At 33.0% G+C, this 20,947-nt stretch overlaps 1 protein-coding gene across 2 annotated transcripts in view; it reads right to left on the reverse strand.

The window, feature by feature from the left end:
• The window catches only part of FSTL5 (follistatin like 5), a 766,488-nt gene that overhangs the window by 509,886 nt on the left and 235,655 nt on the right, over positions 1–20,947 (reverse strand). For both annotated transcript variants that reach the window (XM_082728205.1, XM_082728204.1), the window contains exon 4: positions 3,048–3,296. In XM_082728205.1, coding sequence (XP_082584331.1) covers positions 3,048–3,296 — 249 coding nt within the window. The remainder of the gene's footprint in view (positions 1–3,047; positions 3,297–20,947) is intronic.

Below are 20,947 nucleotides of genomic sequence, written 5' to 3' on the forward strand. Positions count from 1 at the left end.
TGCTCATATTTTCAGTAGTTTTTCCTATTAAACTCTTTTTATTTTGAGATAACTGTAGAGTCATATGAGGTTGTAAGAAATAATAGAGATTCTATGTACTCTTCACCCAGTTTCTACCAATAGTAAGATTTTGAAAACTTTAGTACAATATCATAACCAAGATATCATCTTTAACACTACCCACTGATCTTCCTCAGATTTCCTGTTTTATATGTAACCATTTGTGTGGATATGAGTTTAATGTAATGTAACACATGAGTAGGTCCCTATATTTAACACCACAGCCATGAAGACATAGAGAAGATCTTTCAGTATTTTTAAAAATTAATTCTAAGGCACTGGTAATCTTTTATAGCAGATGTTAACAAACTTTTTATGGGAAGATCCAGACAAAATGTTTTTTATGCTTTGCAGACCATACTATCTCTGTTTTAAATACTCAAATCTCCTTTCATTTTACAAAAACATCCAAAGGAAATTCCTAAATAAATAACTGCGACTCTCTTCCAATAACACATTGTTTTAAAAAAGTGGACTGTAACCTGAGTTTGGCCATTAGTTTCTTGTTTGTTGACTCTTATTCTAAGGTTTACATAATTACCTTTTATTAGATCTAAAAAAAAAAAAAAAAAAACTTTTGGGGGGAGGAAAACTCATTCCTGTTATTTAGTTTGTTTTGATTTTTTTTCTATTAAAAATCTAATTAAACATAGGTTTTTAGCAGTTCTTGAACTTAATATTTTAATTTGCTTCTTCCTTTGGGCCATTATATAATTGCAGACATTCTACGGAAAATAAAGTTCATAATCACAGGATTAATTTGGGCCATGACAACCAACCATGTCAGGCGTTTAGCAATCATGAATCTTGTTTTGCACCTTAAACTTGGTCTACTGCACACCAGTAAGACAAGTAACTTATTGTTTGGTTATACATCACTTAGTTCCTTTCTGCTGAAATAAATTCCTTTTGTAAGGTATACATGTGTTAGGCAAAATCCCAAAGTAAATAATCCAAAGACAAATTCTGAGACCCGAGTAATGCATAAACCCTTGGTAATTAACCCAGATAATATAAATGATTTTTTTTTAAGATTTTATTTATTTATTTGACAGACAGAGATCACAAGTAGGCAGAGAGGCAGGCAGAGAGAGAGAAGGGAAGCAGGCTCCCTAGTGAGGGGAGGGGCCTCGAACCCAGGACCCTGAGATCAGGACCTGAGCCGAAGGCAGAGGCTTTAACCCACTGAGCCACCCAGGTGCCCCTATAAATGAAATTTTAATACTAGGTGTAATTAGTTAAGGAAGCATTTTGATTTGTATATGATGACAAAGTCTTTTGAAAAAAATCAATAAATTTGATAAATATACTCGGTATAAGTCTGAAAGACAAAAGTTTTCCAAACCATTGTTTTGTGAACTCATAGGGCAGAAAAGATTCCTAGCTATATTCAGTTCATCTATGTCTGTGCTGATATACACATTGACTTGTATTATGCCTAAGTATCCAGCAATAAAGTTGAACATAAGAATATACCAATTTTTTTTTCTCACATGATATCTAATATCATGTTTTCACATAATTGATTGCTGGGTGTCAGTTGGACAAAACCTCATTTTGAGAATGTATCTAAATTACCTTAATAGAATATTATGTATATAGTTGTATGATGTCATGCATCAGTGGCACAGCAATATTGTTACTGTACCATCTTAGGTCGAAATGACAGAATAAATACACACACACACACACACACACACACACACACACACACACACACTCTTCCATGAGTTTTCAAGCACATTGCTAATAGAATTAATTTTGGTTAATTGTAAAATAGATTTGATAGAAGAAGGGAATAAATTGAACTTGAAACCAAATCATATGCTATTCTTTCTATACAAGAAGAGAACCTGATATCATAAAATACTCTGTGCATGAATTCAAGGTGCACCTAGTTCACCGTCGTAAAGAAACTATTAACACTTTACTTCAATTATATCAATGGGCTTCTAGTAGCCACACTGACTCCAGAGTATTTCACCTTATATCATCTGAAAAGCTCTGTATATAATTTTATTACCACCTTGGAAATAATATTTTATTTATTCTACCATATTTGAGAAAGGAAAGTTTTTAGCCATTTTACTTAATATCAGAAAAGTCTTAAATGTAAATAAACTTGAGGAAAGTTATGAAAAAATGGGATGGGAACCAAGTGAAGATTAGAAATCAGGTTGATCACTATCCTATTCGAATGTTCTGTATATTTAACATCTCAGAATTTCAGTCAGAGTTTTGACTATGAATAAGCAAGTATTTTCTCCAGTAGAAACAAATAAAGACAAAATAGGCTTATAAATAAATAACATTAGAAATGTTTGATGATTTATGTACTTATATAGCACACTAAAATAATTTCTGAAATTACTAATTCAGCAATACTTTTTCATAAGCCGTAAACAGTGGTTTTGTGTACCATGTACCATGAAAATAAATACCAATATTTTTAGGTTTTAGGTTGTTGTAATCCCACATTTGCTATGTAAATTTAGCAGAATTCCTCAGAGTTATTTCAATGGACATTTACGGGTTCCATCTAACCCAAATTATGTGGTGCAAACTGAAACCCATCGTTTTTAATCAGGAAGAAATGAGATGTTATCCCAGCATGGCTTGGCATTCACTATTCACTCAATTCCACTCCAGGTGCTTTTCACTGGGTAGATTTGGCCTGTTGGCTGAATTGGCCTCCCTGTGTCCTAAGATAACTGCCATGATTGGGAAGCCATATGGTGCAATGCTGTAAGCTATATTAAATTTGAGTCATATTTTGGCCAACTTTGTACTCATAATTGAGATTCAGAATTGTGTCCATGTACATTTCTATATACTTACTGCTTATTGATGTAATTAAACTCACATTTTTTTCTTTCTCTTTTTAAATACTTGCTGATATGAAATCATGCTGCAGTTTAAACTTAAAGGCAGTAGTTGAGAGAAGGAAAAGAATAGAAGGTGACACTTTAGGTTCACCTCGTATTTACCTTTAAAGAAGCAGTCTTCGTTGTGAACAATGGTAATCTTTTGCTTTTTCAGGCAAGCAGCTCTATGGACCTCACAGTGGTTTTCATAAAATTCTCCATCAGATCCACACACAGGTTTATAGTGTCTCTTGCAAATGTCCATACAGGCACATTCTGGTTGCCCTGTCTCTCTGCTGATGACGCAGTGCCTTCCCAAACCACAGTATTTATTTTCACAAGACCCCAGAACGCCATCCTGAATCAGGAATCCTGAAGACAAAGAAGAGGAAAATCATTTGCATTCATATGTTTAAATAATATGTGCATGTCAAAATATGAAATAAGGAGAAGTCTATGAGAAATATAGTACAATCAGGGTTCAGTTGTTCTCAGTACAAAAGAGACTTGTATTAGACAGGTAGATGACCTTTTGAAAACACTCTCAATGGTCTTTCCCTCCTACCCCCCTGTGGTGGAGCTCTTTTCTCCCTTTCCAATGAGTAGTGTGGTCCTTAAGAACATGATCTCCAAAATTCTACTGCCTGAGTTCAAATACTGATTCTACCATTTATTAGCTATATGTCTTTAGACAAATTACTTCTTCGTGCCAAGCTGGCCCATCTGTTACTGATGGTAATAGTATGGACTCCCTCCTCAAGTTGTACAAAATATTACATGTAAGAACCCACAGGAATCACTTCCCTGTCATATAGTGAATGTTAAATAAATGTCAACTTTTACATTAATAGTAGGAAAAATGACATGTATATATATAAAGCAAGAAATAAGAATGGGAAATAATTGTGCCTTGAAAACTCTTTGGTGGGTTCTGGTAGCTGATCTTTTCTTGTTTGACCTTTGCCACTGGACAATCACAAATACATTTCTTAACTAAATGAATAAATCATGAAGAATTCGATTTTATTGCTCCATATCAGCTTAACAATCTCCATTGGCATCAGAAAAGAGTAAGTAGATCCAGCAGTCTTGTACTAAAACCAAACTAATCAGCTTGAATCACCACACTTTTAAGACAGATTTGGCTTTTCTCCTTTGAGAATTTATCTGACCGGAAAGTAAAAAAATTCAATAAACTAAATACACACACACACACACACACACACACATAGATGTATATGTATATAGGTATTTTTAATTTAATATTAATTATATGTATATTTTAATATATTTATATATAAGTATATACTTATAGACACACACAGATATAACACACACAGATATAAGATATAAAAACACAGAGATATAATATATACATATATATACATATGCATGTGTATATATACATACACATATGAAAAGATTTGTGAGATAATATACTACAGTAATTTTCTTAGATATTTAGTGTATAATTTTAGCTTGTTGATTTAAAACCATCTCTCCACATGACGACTTCATAATAATTAAGAACACATATTCTGATCCAGAGCTTAAACCATAACCTCACCAGTTACAACATTTAGGACCTTGGGCAAGTACCTAAACATCCGAGTTTCCTCGTCTGTAAAATAGGAATAATACCATACTCTCATAGGATTATCAAAATAAAAGGGCTTGGCACATGTAAAACTCCATTCAATTGCCTATTATTATTATTATAACTACCTTTTTAAAGACTAGTTTTCATAAGGACAGATATATACAATTGAACAAGTATTTAAAAAATCTTATTTATTTGTTTTTAAATGTAACCTATAATGCAATTTACTTTACTATATACACGTATTACCAAATGGAGGGTAGCAAATTAAATATTACAAAAAGAAAAGACCAATACTATTTTGGTATAAAATATAAAAACAATCAACTATGTTTTTTTTTAAAGCATGTCTTTTAATAGTGGTATGAATTGGAATAAATTTTCTCAAAAGCAATTTTTAAGTACTTGAACTTTGATACCACATTCCAATTATTGAGAAAACTATCTATAAAATTAAAAAAATAAAAAGAACTAAAAAGATACATACTTTTCTGAATAGATCTTCTCGATATAGTGTTAATTTATATGATAACTCACTGAAATATTTTAGTAAATTTTGTAAAATATACTTAATGTGGTAGTTCCTAAAATTTGGCATGCATTAAAGGGGCCTAGTATAGTTGTTAAAACATGGATTCTGCCTCCAAGCAACCTCAGAGTTTTTGACTCAGTGATCTGGACTATGTATAGCCCAAAATTTATATTTCCAAGTTCTCATGTAATGATTACACTGTTGTTTCTGGATCATACTTTAGGGCCTTTGATTTATTGAAATTCTACTTTATATTTAAAATAAATACAACACAAGGAAAGGATAGGTAAACAATTAGGTAATGTTCTTAAAGGGAAAAGATGAAAAGGTTAGCTATGATTAAAGGCATAAAAAATGCAAGTATTTAGAATTAACTAAGAAAAAATAGAGAAAAACAGACAGCTAGGTGGATATAATACTGGGGAAAGTTTTCTCTTGGCATTATTGCTTTCTAATGTTCAATGCATTCCATTTTAAAAATGCCCAAAATTATTTCAATAGTGACTATAAAATAATGACTGATTTCAATTTGGAAAATACTTTTCCTCATCCTTATGCCAGTATTTATGCCAGTTGTTGATCTAACGTTTATAGAGCCTAAGATATGACTCTCAGGAATCTGACTCACATATCTGTATACCTTAAATTTCCTTTGTGTTCTTACTAAGTTGTTTTTTTGCCATCAAATAGTTTAAGATTTATCAAAAGAATAATTTTTTACTGTCAAGGAATGAGTCTAATGGTTATTGAAATTCTGATCATTTTACATTTTAGTTACAAATGAGTTGGGTAACTGAATTAGTAGTTTTCATTTTGGGGAGGAATGCTCTGCTAAAAATGAAGTCATTTCTCATATATCTAGGTTGGTAAATTGAATTCCTAGAGTCTTTCTTCTTAATTTTTTCCTCTCAAAGCCTGTACTCCAGCTCAGAGATTTGTATTAGGATATTGGCCATTTTCTAGAAGTTAATGAACTAGCTAGAAGCTGCATGTTGCATGTAGTTGCTACAATTAAAGGAAATTTAATTAATTCATATGCAATCCAAAAGAAGGCTCATATTATGTAAATGAATAGCTAGAACATATCCTTTCTGACAGTAATTATCCATGACTAACGCTGAACTTAAGTTTCAGCTGAGATTAAATCAATTTAATCTGATCAACATGTCAAAGATTTCTTTTAAGTACATTCAGTCAGATGACACACTAAATGAATTTTAATCAAGAACTTATATCCTGCTCTCTCATAACTTGATAAAATAGCATTTGTTCCAAAAAAAGTGTTGTATATTTAACACTTACATCATTTTATAAATTCTATGCCTTCAGAACATTATAAAAACTCCTCAGATTTAAAACTAAAATGAAACCTTAAAAGATAAAAGACACCAAGTTATAAAGCAAAATAATTCTATAGAATTCTAAAGATGGTCATTTCAGATTTCCCAATCATGACGCACTCCTCTTCACGTCATTTATATATGAAATATGCAATTTTTCAAACAGTACTTAATATAGATTTGATGTAAATTGAAACTTTAATATAGATTTGATGTAAATATAGATTTGATGTAAATTGAAACTTTAATAAACTCTACTTATTATTTGCAAGGTTCTATGTTACTTGCTATAGGATAGACGAAAAGCATAATTGTTGACACTTTTTTTAGTGGCTCACAAAGGGCATATGGCAGAATTTGAGTGTGTACCTCAAAGTAGTGAGGTAAAAATTTAGGGGTATATTTAGGGGCACAAAAGAGAGTGAGATGGATAGTAACAGGTAAAACCTCACAAGCAATGTATCATGTTGCAGTTGAGGTTATGTCTTACAAATGGGTTAGGCATTCAGAAGGCTGCTCTAGGAATAGACAAGGTAAGAAATAGACCGATACTGAATTGAGAATAGGAGCAGCAGAGGAAAGAAAAAAACAGATATTGATATGTTAATGACTACCTCTAATGATTCCAGTGGAATAGAAACATAATTAATTTAGAATGCTGAGTTATTTGAGGTGTTAATTGTCTCATAAAAATTTATAATGTTCGAGTCCAAAATATGAGTATTAGGTTAACTTTGATTTGTTAAACAAAACAGAAGATTTTTGGCTAGAGAGCAGGGTTAGAGTCTTTGCTTTTCTATTACCTACTTGTCTGACCTCATCCAGGTTGTAATGTCTTCAGGCCTGATATTCAAATAGTTAGATAAGAGGGAAGTAATAAATTATCTTCAGATTTACTCTTATCTAATCTCTTCATTTAAGAATGCTTGGCAAAACATGATTTTGATTTTAATAAAAGCTGTTATAAATAGATTAATAAGCTTTTTCGAAAATGCTTCATATTTAAACTCACCTACATTAAATAATCATATAATCATCTAGTTTAAATATTTTCATACTCTAAAAACAGCCTCAGTCGTATAAAATGTGAAATTATTTTTCACTTAGATTTTCTAATTTCTCTTTTCTAAGATTTTGTCATTATGTATTCTATTTTTTATCATGTTATTAATTACAACAATGGATCATGAAATCAGAGTCCTTTAATTTGTATTCCAACAGTCACTATAAGTGCAGTTTTAGGCAATTAGTTAAAATTGGTGTGCCTCAGTTTCCCTAACTAGAACAAAGAAGAAACTCTGGAAGTGTTATTTAATGAATAAATAAAATGAGTATAATAATAATGGCCATGGGATAATATAATTGATCCCACAAGAGGATTCTATGAGATAATGCACTGCACATGCTTAGCTTAAGAGTTTGTGTTTAACAAATATAGTTATAATTATTAAGAACTATCACTTACTGTAGACTTGGCATGTAGAATATATTGACTTAAAATCACTGGAATGAATAAAGAACAGCTTTTGACAACTCTAGCTTTAATACATCTATTAAGAATGAATTTATGGGAGTGTGGAAATATGTTTTTCCCAAGTAACATTTGTAAAATTTTCAAGAATATCCATTACAGAAAAATTTCCTTTATCTGCAAAAACAAGACACCCTCAAATTTATATAATAACATTTTGCTTTATAAATAAGTATAATGCTTTGGAGACTGTTTTGTTACCCACATATAGAAAAATCACAAACATCTTCAGTAAATACAAAATACAATTTTTTGTTGCACACTGCAAACTAACAAAACACAGTCAGTCCTTACAAACTTCATGGCAAGTAGCAGTTCAAGTAAATATTCCAATGCCTGCAGAAGATTGCACACAGTATGATCTTTTCATGACTTTTTAAAAATGTTTTATTTATTTAGCCCCCCGCTGAGCAGAGAGCCCAACACGGGACTTGATCCTAGGGCCCTGAGACCACGACCTGAGCCAAAGGCAGCGTCTTAACCCACTGAGCTACCCAGGCACCCCTTTTCATGACCTTTAATGATTGAGATATGTATATCCTGCTGCTGCTTTGTGAAGTCGATCAAAATAAATCTGCAAGAATGATAGTTTGCCCAGTGCACCACTACTGAAAGACGATTTAAATGGTCACATGTCTGTATTCCAGTGAATTTGGAAACTTCTTCCTCATCTTATTTTAGACAGTCCATTGGAATTCTGTAAGCACCTTCATGTAATTCTGCAATCAGATTGATTTTAAAAGAAGTAAATATGAAAAAGAGATAAATAAAACAAAACAAAACAAAAACCAGGAATTCAGTTAAGTTCCAACCATCCAAAATATAGTTTCTGTTTAAATCAAAGAAATTTTCGCCAGCACAGGTGATTTTTGATGTGTTGTTTTAAGAAGTTATCACTAGCTAATATGCTAACAGTTGTTTACTTCTTGTTTGATGTCCTCAACTGCAGAATAATTCCAACAGCAGAATACTGAAAGAGACTAAGATGCACTCTCAGAAATCTTTGACCCCACCTAGTGACCTTGATAACAGAGCACACAAAAATGTTTCCTCATCATTAATTTTATTCTTCCCATGTTCCATCTAGGAGCCACTATTTCTCTAATAACTTAATATTTCTATCCTGTTGAGAACTTGTGTTTATACACTTCAGCAAATAAAAATATTCTCATCTTCTCTGTGATATTTTTAGATATTCCATTTTTGGAAATTGTTGGAAGCTAAATTGTACTTGATAATAGTGTCCTTCAGTAGCTAGGAATGCAATGGCATTAGAGATATGCTAGTAGACAGATAACTTGAGAAACATAGATAGATTGTAGGTGTGTATATGGCATTTGAGACCTTTCCTTTACATAGCAGTGACAATTAAAAACAAAACAGTTACGTTTAGATGTTTTAGTTCTGTAAAGATTTTGAGTGATATTAAAGGAAAGAAGTATTTCTTTTGTTTAATGGTTGCTACTGTCTTCTATAAATGATGTTGATTGATATAGCAAATAAAATATATCAATTAGCAGACATAATATAAAAGCTTTATTTTATAGAAGTATGTGCAATGAAAGTAAAGACATAGGCTCAATCATCTGTGATACTTGAAGTATTTCAGGCTTTGGAATAAACCCAAAACTTTAAAAGTATCTTATTTCTTATTTATTTAAAAAATTAAAGCTGTAGATGGATTATTCTCAAACAATGTAGATATTTTCACACTTGATAAAGAATATTAAATGACTGTGGCTTCCTGGCTGGCTCCATTGGTTAAGCATCTGCCTCCAGCTCAGGTCATGATCCAGAGTCCTGGGATCCAGCCCTCATCAGTCTCCCTGCTTCACGGGGTGCCTGCTACTCCTTCTCCCTCTGCCTCTAACCCCTGCTTGTGCTCTTTCTCTCTCTCTTAAATAAATAAATCTTAAAAAAAAAGAAAGAAAGAAGAAGAATATTAAATAATAAAATAAAATACTTAAAGTGAAGGTCAGACATTGTAATGGTAGGGTAGATCTGGGTACAAAACCTAAAGGTTAATTATAATGCTGATTGCTGGAGTCAGACCAGCCACATGGCCAATAGGAATTGAGGGAGAAAAGACAGAAATTTCTATTAGAACTGTAAGAATGACTGCTAGAAGAATATTGCTTTTAGACCTTAAAAGTTTTCAATTTAAAATCTACTTCAATAAATTTCTTTTAATATGCTTCATTTCCTTTGAAAAAATTATTTTTCTTGGTGTGCCTGAGTGGCTCAGTTGGTTAGGTTGGGATTCACTTCTCCCTCTCCCTCTATAACCACTGGCTTATACACTTAACAATGGTTAAAAAGATAATTTTATATGTATTTGACAACAGGAAAATTTGGGAAAAAATTGAAAGTACAAAGAGTTCCTATATATCCCCTCCTTCCAAAACATACAACTTTCTCCACCATCAACAGAACTTGATCATCCACTATTTGCAAAAAAAGAGACTTTGTTTCCTAAAAATCAATTTATTACCACATCCAGGACACTATACTTCTATGATTAAGTTATAAAACTTCAATCTCTGTCATTTTTAGAGTTTTTTTTTTCTTTGCAGGTGTAAGTCAACATAAGGGAGAGCTTTCTGAAACAGCAAAGCATGAGAAATCAAAGCATGAGACATCAAACTTGATGTCAAGCTCAGAATACACAGTTCATTACTTTACAACTCTAACTCCTATTCCCATCGTCACTCAAATTCTTTGCACGTTTAAAAAAAAAAAGAAGAAGAAGAAAGAAATGAAAGAAAGAAAGAAAGAAAGAAAGAGAAGAAAGAAAAGAAACAGAAAAAGAAAAACAATCAAAACACAAGATACTGTACTTGCATCAACTCATTTCTTTCAACAAACCACTTACTTCTCCCCTCCATCAACTCTGGCTTAAGTCTATTTCCTATACAATTTTTTCATAAAACTTATCTTCTGAATTCTGTCAGTTCCCTTGATGTAGGTGTTTGGAACAAAAGCAGGTGTTTTTGGCTTCTCATGCACTTAACATCTTAGAGGTAACAGACACAGGTTCAATCCACAGCTTGAACTGGACAAAGTTCAAGGAGGAAATAAAAGAATACTACCTCAAATGTGTTATCTCACCACCTTATAATGGAAGGACACACAATCCAGACCAGTAGGGTTCTAGAAAGTATTCTGGAGGAGAAAAGGCTGGCACTGTATGGGAATTAATCATGTAAAGAAGAGAATCCAAAAAGGAGATTTTGAACAAAGGTGTAGATATATGCACATGATGATTCCATGTTACAAGAATGCAGAGTTTGTTAGAAGATGTGGTTAGCATATTAGAAAAGGTTTATAATGAACAACCCTGAAGGCTATGTTAGGGGTGTTCCACTCTGGCAGTGGAAGCTAGTATTTTATAGTTTTAAGGAAGATCTGATATGCTAGATAGAAAAGAAACAATAGTCAGGAAGCTACCAGCCTGGCCTTTGTGGAACTAATGTGAGTCAGAACAAGGACAGCTATAAGCAAATCAATTTATGGAGCAGTTACAGTTTCAGTCATAAAGAGAGGAGGCAAAAAGAGTAGCTTTGAATATTAGAAGAAAGAGTTTAGAAGTAGTTATAAATAAAGATAACTTTGTGAATAATATTATAAGCCATTGAAATTCTTAACAGTCTCAATATTCTTGAATAATAATAACAGTAAGCACAATAAATAATGGATTCTGGATTAAAATAACACAATTGAGGGTGGAATTCAAATATCTTTCATTGCATCAATTTACATTATTGTATTATTTTTCCACAGTATTTGGTCATCTCACATAGAAGAGTGGGGAAGTAAGACTATGGCACTATTCAGAGTAATAGTTCTACTTGTTAAGTGTGGTGAAAGGATTTAACATGCACAGATACTCACCATGATACTGATGAGGATGAAGTGGTGGAAGGATTTGAATGTAGGACAAGCAGAAGCAACTATAAGAAAGTGCTGCAAATAAGGTACAAAGAACAGAGTACAGATACGAAAAAAAAAAAAGGCAGTTTTCTGAGTTCTTGCCTGGTAAACTGTTTTAGTACTTTAATATCAGGTAGAGTCACAGAGTTAAGTCTAGCATATTCTTTTTCAGCTGAAATGACAATCCATCATGATGTTCTCTAATACATATAGAAAATAAATACTCTCTTTCTATCCACTAAAATAACAAGAGACTTTATATATAAAATTGCCAAGGTCTTGAGGTTCTATTTTTTAAGTTACTGTTTATTATTTCCTTTATATTAAGAAGCTCTAATAGATATGTGCTTTTTTCATGTGTCCAAAAATTAAGCTGTATATAGCAGAAATATAATTTACATAGCTTAAAACTAATTATCCTAACAAAAAATGATTGTCATACTAGAATTGTTAACATATTTGTTTGAAAATCTTATTTAAATTTTTGTAAGTTCTTATTTAAATTCCAATTAAGGAACATACAGTGTAATATTAGTTTCAGGTACACAATACAGTGACTCGACACTTCATAAAACACCCAGTGCTCATCCCAACAAGTGCACTCTCCTTAATCCCTGTCACCTCTTTAACCCATCTCTCCACCCACTTCCTCCTCTGATAATCATTAGTGGGCTTGGTTTGCCTCCCTCTTTGTTTGCTTTTTTTTTTTCTTCAGTTGCTTGTTTGTTTTGTTTCTTAAATTCCACATATCATCTTTTTCTCTGACTTATTTCAATTAGCAGAATATTCTCTAGCTCTATCCATATTGCAAATGGCAAGATTTTATTCTTTTTCATAGCTCAGTAATATTTCATTATGTGTATGTATACAAACTATCAAAACTGAAGTGTGTAATATTTCATTATGTGTATGTATATCAAACTATCAAAACTGAAGCCATACACACACACACACACACACACATATATTTATGTATTATGTGTATATATATATATACACATATCAATGCATATTATGTATATACATAAAAATAACACATTGAGGGTGGAATATGTATATATACATAACATATATATAATATTTACATAATATATGTATATAATATATGTATATATACATATAATATATGTATATACACATGCATATATACATATGTACATATGTACATATATACATATACATATATACATATGTATATATACACATATATACATATTATATATACATGTATACATGTATATATAATATGTATATATGTGTATATATACACACGTAAGTCACTTCTATCACTTCTTTATCCATTCATCAGTGAGTAGATGGACACTCGTGCTGTTTCCATCATTTGGTTATTAGAGGTAATGCTGCTATAAACACCAAGGTATATATATCTCTTTGAATTAATATTTTTGTATCCTTTTTGTAGATATCTAGTAATAAAATTGCTGGATTTGGAGGTAGTTCTATTCTTAACTTTTCAGGATCTCTATACTGTTTTCCAGATTGGCTGCACCAGTTTGTACCCCTACCAGCAGTGCAAGAAGTTTCCTTCCTCTAACTCCACATCCTCACCCAACACCTGTTGTTTCTTTTATTGTTATTGATTTTAGCCATTCTGACAGTTATAAAAAGATATCTCATTGTATACAGCAATACAACCCCACCTCAAGAAGCAAGAAAAATCTCAATAAACAATCTAACCTTGTACATAAAGGAGTTAGAAAAAGAACAACAAACACAGTCTAAAGCCAGCAGAAGGAGGGAAATAATAAAAATTTAAAATTAGAGCAGAAATAAATGATATAGAAACTAAAAAAAAAAAAAAATCAATAGAACATATCAATGAAAACAGGAGCTAGTTCTTGACAAAAAAACAAAAGATAAACTTCTACCCAGACTTATCAAAAAGAGAGAGTGAGAGAGAGAAAGGACTGAAATAAATTAAACCACAAATGAGAGAGGAGAAATAACAACACCACAGAAATACAATTATTAGAGAATATTATGAAAAACTATGCTAATGAATTGGATTACCTGGAAGAAATGGATAAACTCATAGACACATATAAACTACCAAATCTGAAACAGGAAGAAATTAAAAAAAATTGAACACACCAATAATCAACCAAGAAATTGAATCAGTAATAAAAGAACTCATTCGCCCACCCCCCCAAAAAAAGTCCAAGGCCAGATGGTTTCACAGGGGCATGCTACTAAACATCTAAAGAGGAGTTAATACCTATTCTTCTCAAACTATTCCAAAAAAATGGAAAAGAAAGGAAAACTTCCAAATTCATTCTATGAGGCTAAAATTACCCTAATGTATTTCTATTTAAAATATCATTTAGCTATGTTTCACTATAATTTTTAGGTCTTTGGTCTTAACTGATTTACCTCTATTTTCTAAGTTTATGGGTTTTGTTGTTGTTGTTATTGTTTTGCTTCATATCACTGTTTATTATTTCACACTTTCTAAAAAGAAAAATTGGTTTTTCAGCTCATTCTGTATTTATCACATCCACATATGTGCAATCTCATTTTTCCACAAAATAAAGTAAATATTTTAATTCATTGTGTGACTAATACAAAAGCTTTTTCAGTTATTTTTAGAGATTATTTTAAAAAATTAAAATTAATTACCTTAATTTTATTAGATAAGTGAGTTGCTCTCTTAGCATTCCAAATATTTTGATTCTGGTGTTTTCCCAATCACTGGATGTTGGTTACTTTCAAAGCACTGATAAACTCTTTATAAGTTATATAACAAAGGACAATATTATACTACAATATACAAAAATTTTTTATCTTTTTATAAACGTTTTAATTTCCATTTGTACATGATAATCTCTAAACACAACTTTATATCATGTATAATTTGCTTATATATTATTGCTTTTCCATTTTACACCACTGGCAGACGGACATTGCAGATTTGGTGTAAATTTAGAAGTTATTTCATGATCTGGCAACTCACTCTCCCTACCCTGCCAACATACCTGGCACTGGTACTCTTTTCCAAGGGTTTCTCTCTCATTATGCCTTTTAGGCACCAGTGCCTCATGATCTCATTGGACTGATATTGTATGGTTTTTATACCTTGATGACTATCCATGTTTCTTTCCTCTGCCTGTCTTCTCTTTCTCGGATGTAGAGGTTATGTTACAGAACTCTCTACAAAAAGATGACCAGCCAAGTCCTAGAAAGTATGCTAACATACGTGTCATTTGTATTTAGTCTCCAAAGGACCTTATGTTTTAATAAAGATATGAGATAATTAAACCATAAATATTTATAAGGTTAAAAAAGCCTTATCTTGTGGAAGATACAAAATGATATGAAATTTTAGAGCAGGAGATTTATTTTGAGGGAAAGAAAAAACAAAAGCTTTCGTATTTGATCAAAGAGTTAAAAAAATTGGCTAGGATTTTGACAGGTGGAAATTGGTTAGAAAAGTTAGAGCATGGGAAGACAAAAGAGCAACATTTTATGTCCCACAAAATTTGGTTGTTGTATCACTTTTATATGAACCTTACAAGTAATTTCAGAATGATAATTTCCTAAAGTGGTAAGTCAATCCTTATCATTGTCCCAGGGAAAGAAAGCTAACAGAACTTATGATATTTTTGCTTAAGTAATTTATTTTTAGGTAATTATCCACCATATATTTTTAAAATTACATAAAAAGCAACAATATGTTTTTTTTTTATGTAGTTCTTTGAGTGGTAGCTCTGAAACAAAGAAACACCTACAAACTAAGTTTCTTTTCTAATAACTATAATTTATAAATACAAACTAAAGCATTTTCATATTTTCCCTTTCTTAATCTTTGTGAACTATGAACTAAGTTTTATTCATTTTCTGTTTTACAAATAAAAAAGAGAATAGCTCAAATTGTTACTTATCATGTCCTAGGTCACACCGTTGGTAAGCAATGACACCAGGCTTCAAACTCACAGCTTCAAACATTACATCATTTTGCCTGGATTTTGTTCCTATTGTATTTTAGAATTCTGGTGTTATATATAGGAAATATGTATTATAGACAACTGGAAAAGTAGAATTTGAGCTTAATAGAAAGTCTAGGAGTCTGAATTTGACAGTCATCTATATAAAATGATAGGTGATAACCTAAATGAATGTAATGAAAAAAGTATATATAGAAGGGTGAGTTGGAATTATAGCAATTTGGATTTTGGAAAGTTTTTCCACAAACGTAGAGCACATTCACCTTTAGTCATAAAAGAACTTGTAATTTAAAAAAAATATATATTATTTGCTCATTAGTAGTTAGGAGCATTGGACCCGGAATCCCACTGCCTGAGTTTATTTTTTTATTTTATTTTTTTTTTTGCTTGTTAATTTATTTTTTATTTTCAGCATAACAGTATTCATTATTTTTCACCACACCCAGTGCTCCATGCAATTCGTGCCCTTTATAATACCCACCACCTAGTACCCCAAACTCCCACCCCCCACCCCTTCAAAATCCTCAGATTGTTTTTCAGAGTCCATAGTCTCTCATGGTTCACCTCCCCTTCCAATTTCCCCCAACTCCCTTCTCCTCTCTAACTCCCCATGTCCTCCATGCTATTTGTTATGCTCCACAAATAAGTGAAACCATATGATAATTGACTCTCTCTGCTTGACTTATTTCACTCAGCATAATAATCTCTTCCAGTCCCGTCCATGCTGCTACAAAAGTTGGGTATTTGTCCTTTCTTTCTTTTTTTTTTTTTTTATAAACATATATTTTTATCCCCAGGGGTACAGGTCTGTGAATCACCAGGTTTACACACTTCACAGCACTCACCAAAGCACATACCCTCCCCAATGTCCATAATCCCACCCCCTTCTCCCAAACCCCCTCCCCCCAGCAGCCCTCAGTTTCTTTTGTGAGATTAAGAGTCACTTATGGTTTGTCTCCCTCCCAATCCCATCTTGTTTCATTGATTCTTCTCCTACCCACTTAAGCCTCCATGTTGCATCACCACTTCCTCATATCAGGGAGATCATATGATAGTTGTCTTTCTCTGCTTGACTTATTTCGCTAAGCATGATACGCTCTAGTTCCATCCATGTTGTCGCAAATGGCAAGATTTCATTTCTTTTGATGGCTGCATAGTATTCCATTGTGTATATATACCACATCTTCTTGATCCATTCATCTGTGGATGGACATCTAGGTTCTTTCCATAGTTTGGCTATTGTGGACATTGCTGCTATAAACATTCGGGTGCATGTGCCCCTTTGGATCACTACATTTGTATCTTTAGGGTAAATACCCAATAGTGCAATTGCTGGGTCATAGGGCAGTTCTATTTTCAACATTCTGAGGAACCTCCATGCTGTTTTCCAGAGTGGCTGCACCAGCTTGCATTCCCACCAACAGTGTAGGAGGGTTCCCCTTTCTCCACATCCTCGCCAGCATCTGTCATTTCCTGACTTGTTGATTTTAGCCATTCTGACTGGTGTGAGGTGATATCTCATTGTGGTTTTGATTTGTATTTCCCTGATGCCGAGTGATATGGAGCACTTTTTCATGTGTCTGTTGGCCATCTGGATGTCTTCTTTGCAGAAATGTCTGTTCATGTCCTCTGCCCATTTCTTGATTGGATTATTTGTTTTTGGGTGTTGAGTTTGCTAAGTTCTTTATAGATTCTGGACACTAGTCCTTTATCTGATATGTCGTTTGCAAATATCTTCTCCCATTCTGTCAGTTGTCTTTTGATTTTGTTAACTGTTTCCTTTGCTGTGCAAAAGCTTTTGATCTTGATGAAATCCCAATAGTTAATTTTTTCCCTTGCTTCCCTTGCCTTTTGCGTTGTTCCTAGGAAGATGTTGCTGCGGCAGAGGTCGAAGAGGTTGCTGCCTGTGTTCTCCTCAAGGATTTTGATGGATTCCTTTCGCACATTGAGGTCCTTCATCCATTTTGAGTCTATTTTTGTGTGTGGTGTAAGGAAATGGTCCAATTTCATTTTTCTGCATGTGGCTGTCCAATTTTCCCAGCACCATTTATTGAAGAGGCTGTCTTTTTTCCATTGGACATTCTTTCCTGCTTTGTCGAAGATGAGTTGACCATAGATTTGAGGGTCTATTTCTGGGCTCTCTATTCTATTCCATTGATCTATGTGTCTGTTTTTGTGCCAGTACCATGCTGTCTTGATGATGACAGCTTTGTAATAGAGCTTGAAGTCCGGAATTGTGATGCCACCAACGTTGGCTTTTTTTTTCAATATCCCTTTGGCTATTCGAGGTCTTTTCTGGTTCCATATAAATTTTAGCATTATTTGTTCCATTTCTTTGAAAAAGATGGATGGTACTTTGATAGGAATTGCATTAAATGTGTAGATTGCTTTAGGTAGCATAGACATTTTCACAATATTTATTCTTCCAATCCAGGAGCATGGAACATTTTTCCATTTCTTTGTGTCTTCCTCAATTTCTTTCATGAGTACTTTATAGTTTTCTGAGTATAGATTCTGTGTCTCTTTGGTTAGGTTTATTCCTAGGTATCTTATGGTTTTGGATGCAATTGTAAATGGGATTGACTCCTTAATATCTCTTTCTTCTGTCTTGCTGTTGGTGTAGAGAAATGCAACTGATTTCTGTGCATTGATTTTATATCCTGACACTTTACTGAATTCCTGTATAAGTTCTAGCAGTTTTGGAGTGGAGTCTTTTGGGTTTTCCACATATAGTATCATATCATCTGCGAAGAGTGATAATTTGACTTCTTCTTTGCCAATTTGGATGCCTTTAATTTCCTTTTGTTGTCTGATTGCTGAGGCTAGGACCTCTAGTACTATGTTGAATAGCAGTGGTGATAATGGACATCCCTGCCGTGTTCCTGACCTTAGTGAAAAGCTTTCAGTTTTTCTCCATTGAGAATGATATTTGCGGTGGGTTTTTCATAGATGGCTTTGATGATATTGAGGTATGTGCCCTCTATCCCTACACTTTGAAGAGTTTTGATCAGGAAGGGATGCTGTACTTTGTCAAATTCAGAACATTTCATCCCAAAGCAACAGAATACACATTCTTCTCTAGTGCACATGGAACATTCTCTAGAATAGATCACATCCTCGGTCCTAAATCAGGACTCAACCGGTATCAAAAGATTGGGATCATTCCCTGCATATTTTCAGACCACAATGCTCTAAAGCTAGAACTCAACCACAAAAGGAAGTTTGGAAAGAACCCAAATACATGGAGACTAAACAGTATCCTTCTAAAGAATGAATGGGTCAACCGGGAAATTAAAGAAGAATTGAAAAAAATCATGGAAACAAATGATAATGAAAATACAACGGTTCAAAATCTGTGGGACACAATAAAGGCAGTCCTGAGAGGAAAATATATAGCGGTACAAGCCTTTCTCAAGAAACAAGAAAGGTCTCAGGTACACAACCTAACCCTACACCTAAAGGAGCTGGAGAAAGAACAAGAAAGAAACCCTAAGCCCAGCAGGAGAAGAGAAATCATAAAGATCAGAGCAGAAATCAATGAAATAGAAACCAAAAAAACAATAGAAAAAATCAACGAAAGTAGGAGCTCGTTCTTTGAAAGAATTAATAAAATTGATAAACCCCTGGCCCGACTTATCAAAAAGAAAAGAGAAAGGACCCAAATAAATAAAATCATGAATGAAAGAGGAGAGATCACAACTAACACCAAAGAAATACAAACTATTATAAGAACATACTATGAGCAACTCTACGGCAATAAATTTGACAATCTGGAAGAAATGGATGCATTCCTAGAAACATATAAACTACCACAACTGAACCAGGAAGAAATAGAAAGCCTGAACAGACCCATAACCAGTAAGGAGATTGAAACAGTCATTAAAAATCTCCAAACAAACAAAAGCCCAGGGCCAGATGGCTTCCCGGGGGAATTCTACCAAACATTTAAAGAAGAACTAATTCCTATTCTCCTGAAACTGTTCCAAAAAATAGAAATGGAAGGAAAACTTCCAAACTCATTTTATGAGGCCAGCATCACCTTGATCCCAAAACCAGACAAGGATCCCACCAAAAAAGAGAGCTATAGACCGATATCCTTGATGAACACAGATGCGAAAATACTCAACAAAATACTAGCCAATAGGATTCAACAGTACATTAAAAAGATTATTCACCACGACCAAGTGGGATTTATTCCAGGGCTGCAAGGTTGGTTCAACATCCGCAAATCAGTCAATGTGATACAACACATCAATAAAAGAAAGAACAAGAACCATATGATACTTTCAATAGATGCTGAAAAAACCACTGCCTGAGTTTAAAACCTGGCGCCATCAGTATCTGTTCGTATGATCTTGAAACTTTTCTTGGTTTCTTTTTACCTTAGTTCTCTCATCTGCAAAATGGAGATGGTAATAAAACTTATTTCATTTCATAGACTTATTATAAATTAACCCATGTAGAGACCTTAAAATACTACCTGTCTGTTAATAAGTACCATACTACTGTTAGTTGTTATTAACATCAATATTATTACTACTGTTGTTATTGTTGTTATTCTATTTCATTCTAATAGATAACCAAAAAAGGAGGAAATTTTCAAGAGTAGCAATCCAAAGTTCATGTGCTATTTAATACTCACTGGAACAATATTTAACAAGATAACCTCTCAGGCTATCCCACAAACTCTATTTAGCCCTTAATGACTCACTAGTATGGTACCATATTGTTGATATTACAGAAAATGTTCTCCAACAAAAATGTGGCCAACAGTTAACTTTGGATCTTATGACCATATTTCTTTTTTTGTAGATTTTCTGTCCACATTGTCATACTATATGGTACCTGAAGAATACTGAATGTTGAATGCAGTGAAGAAAAACTCTCTCCCCACAATACATTCAATCCTAGCACCATACAAGAATATTAGCAATCATAAGCATAGCTTTCAAGCAGGTGATTCAAAGATTCTTCTCTGAGGGATTTATAACCTACTATTGGGAGTTCCCTAAAATTGATCCACCCCAGTCATTCACAGAGAAATTTACATTTGAAAAACCTTACCCAGTACTCAGAAATTTCAAGTCAGCTTTTTGATATTTCTCTTATGATCTGAAGCAGAAAGAAA

Source organism: Mustela nivalis, assembly GCF_964662115.1.
Source record: "Mustela nivalis genome assembly, chromosome: 4".
In the NCBI taxonomy this organism is placed as follows: domain Eukaryota; kingdom Metazoa; phylum Chordata; class Mammalia; order Carnivora; family Mustelidae; genus Mustela; species Mustela nivalis.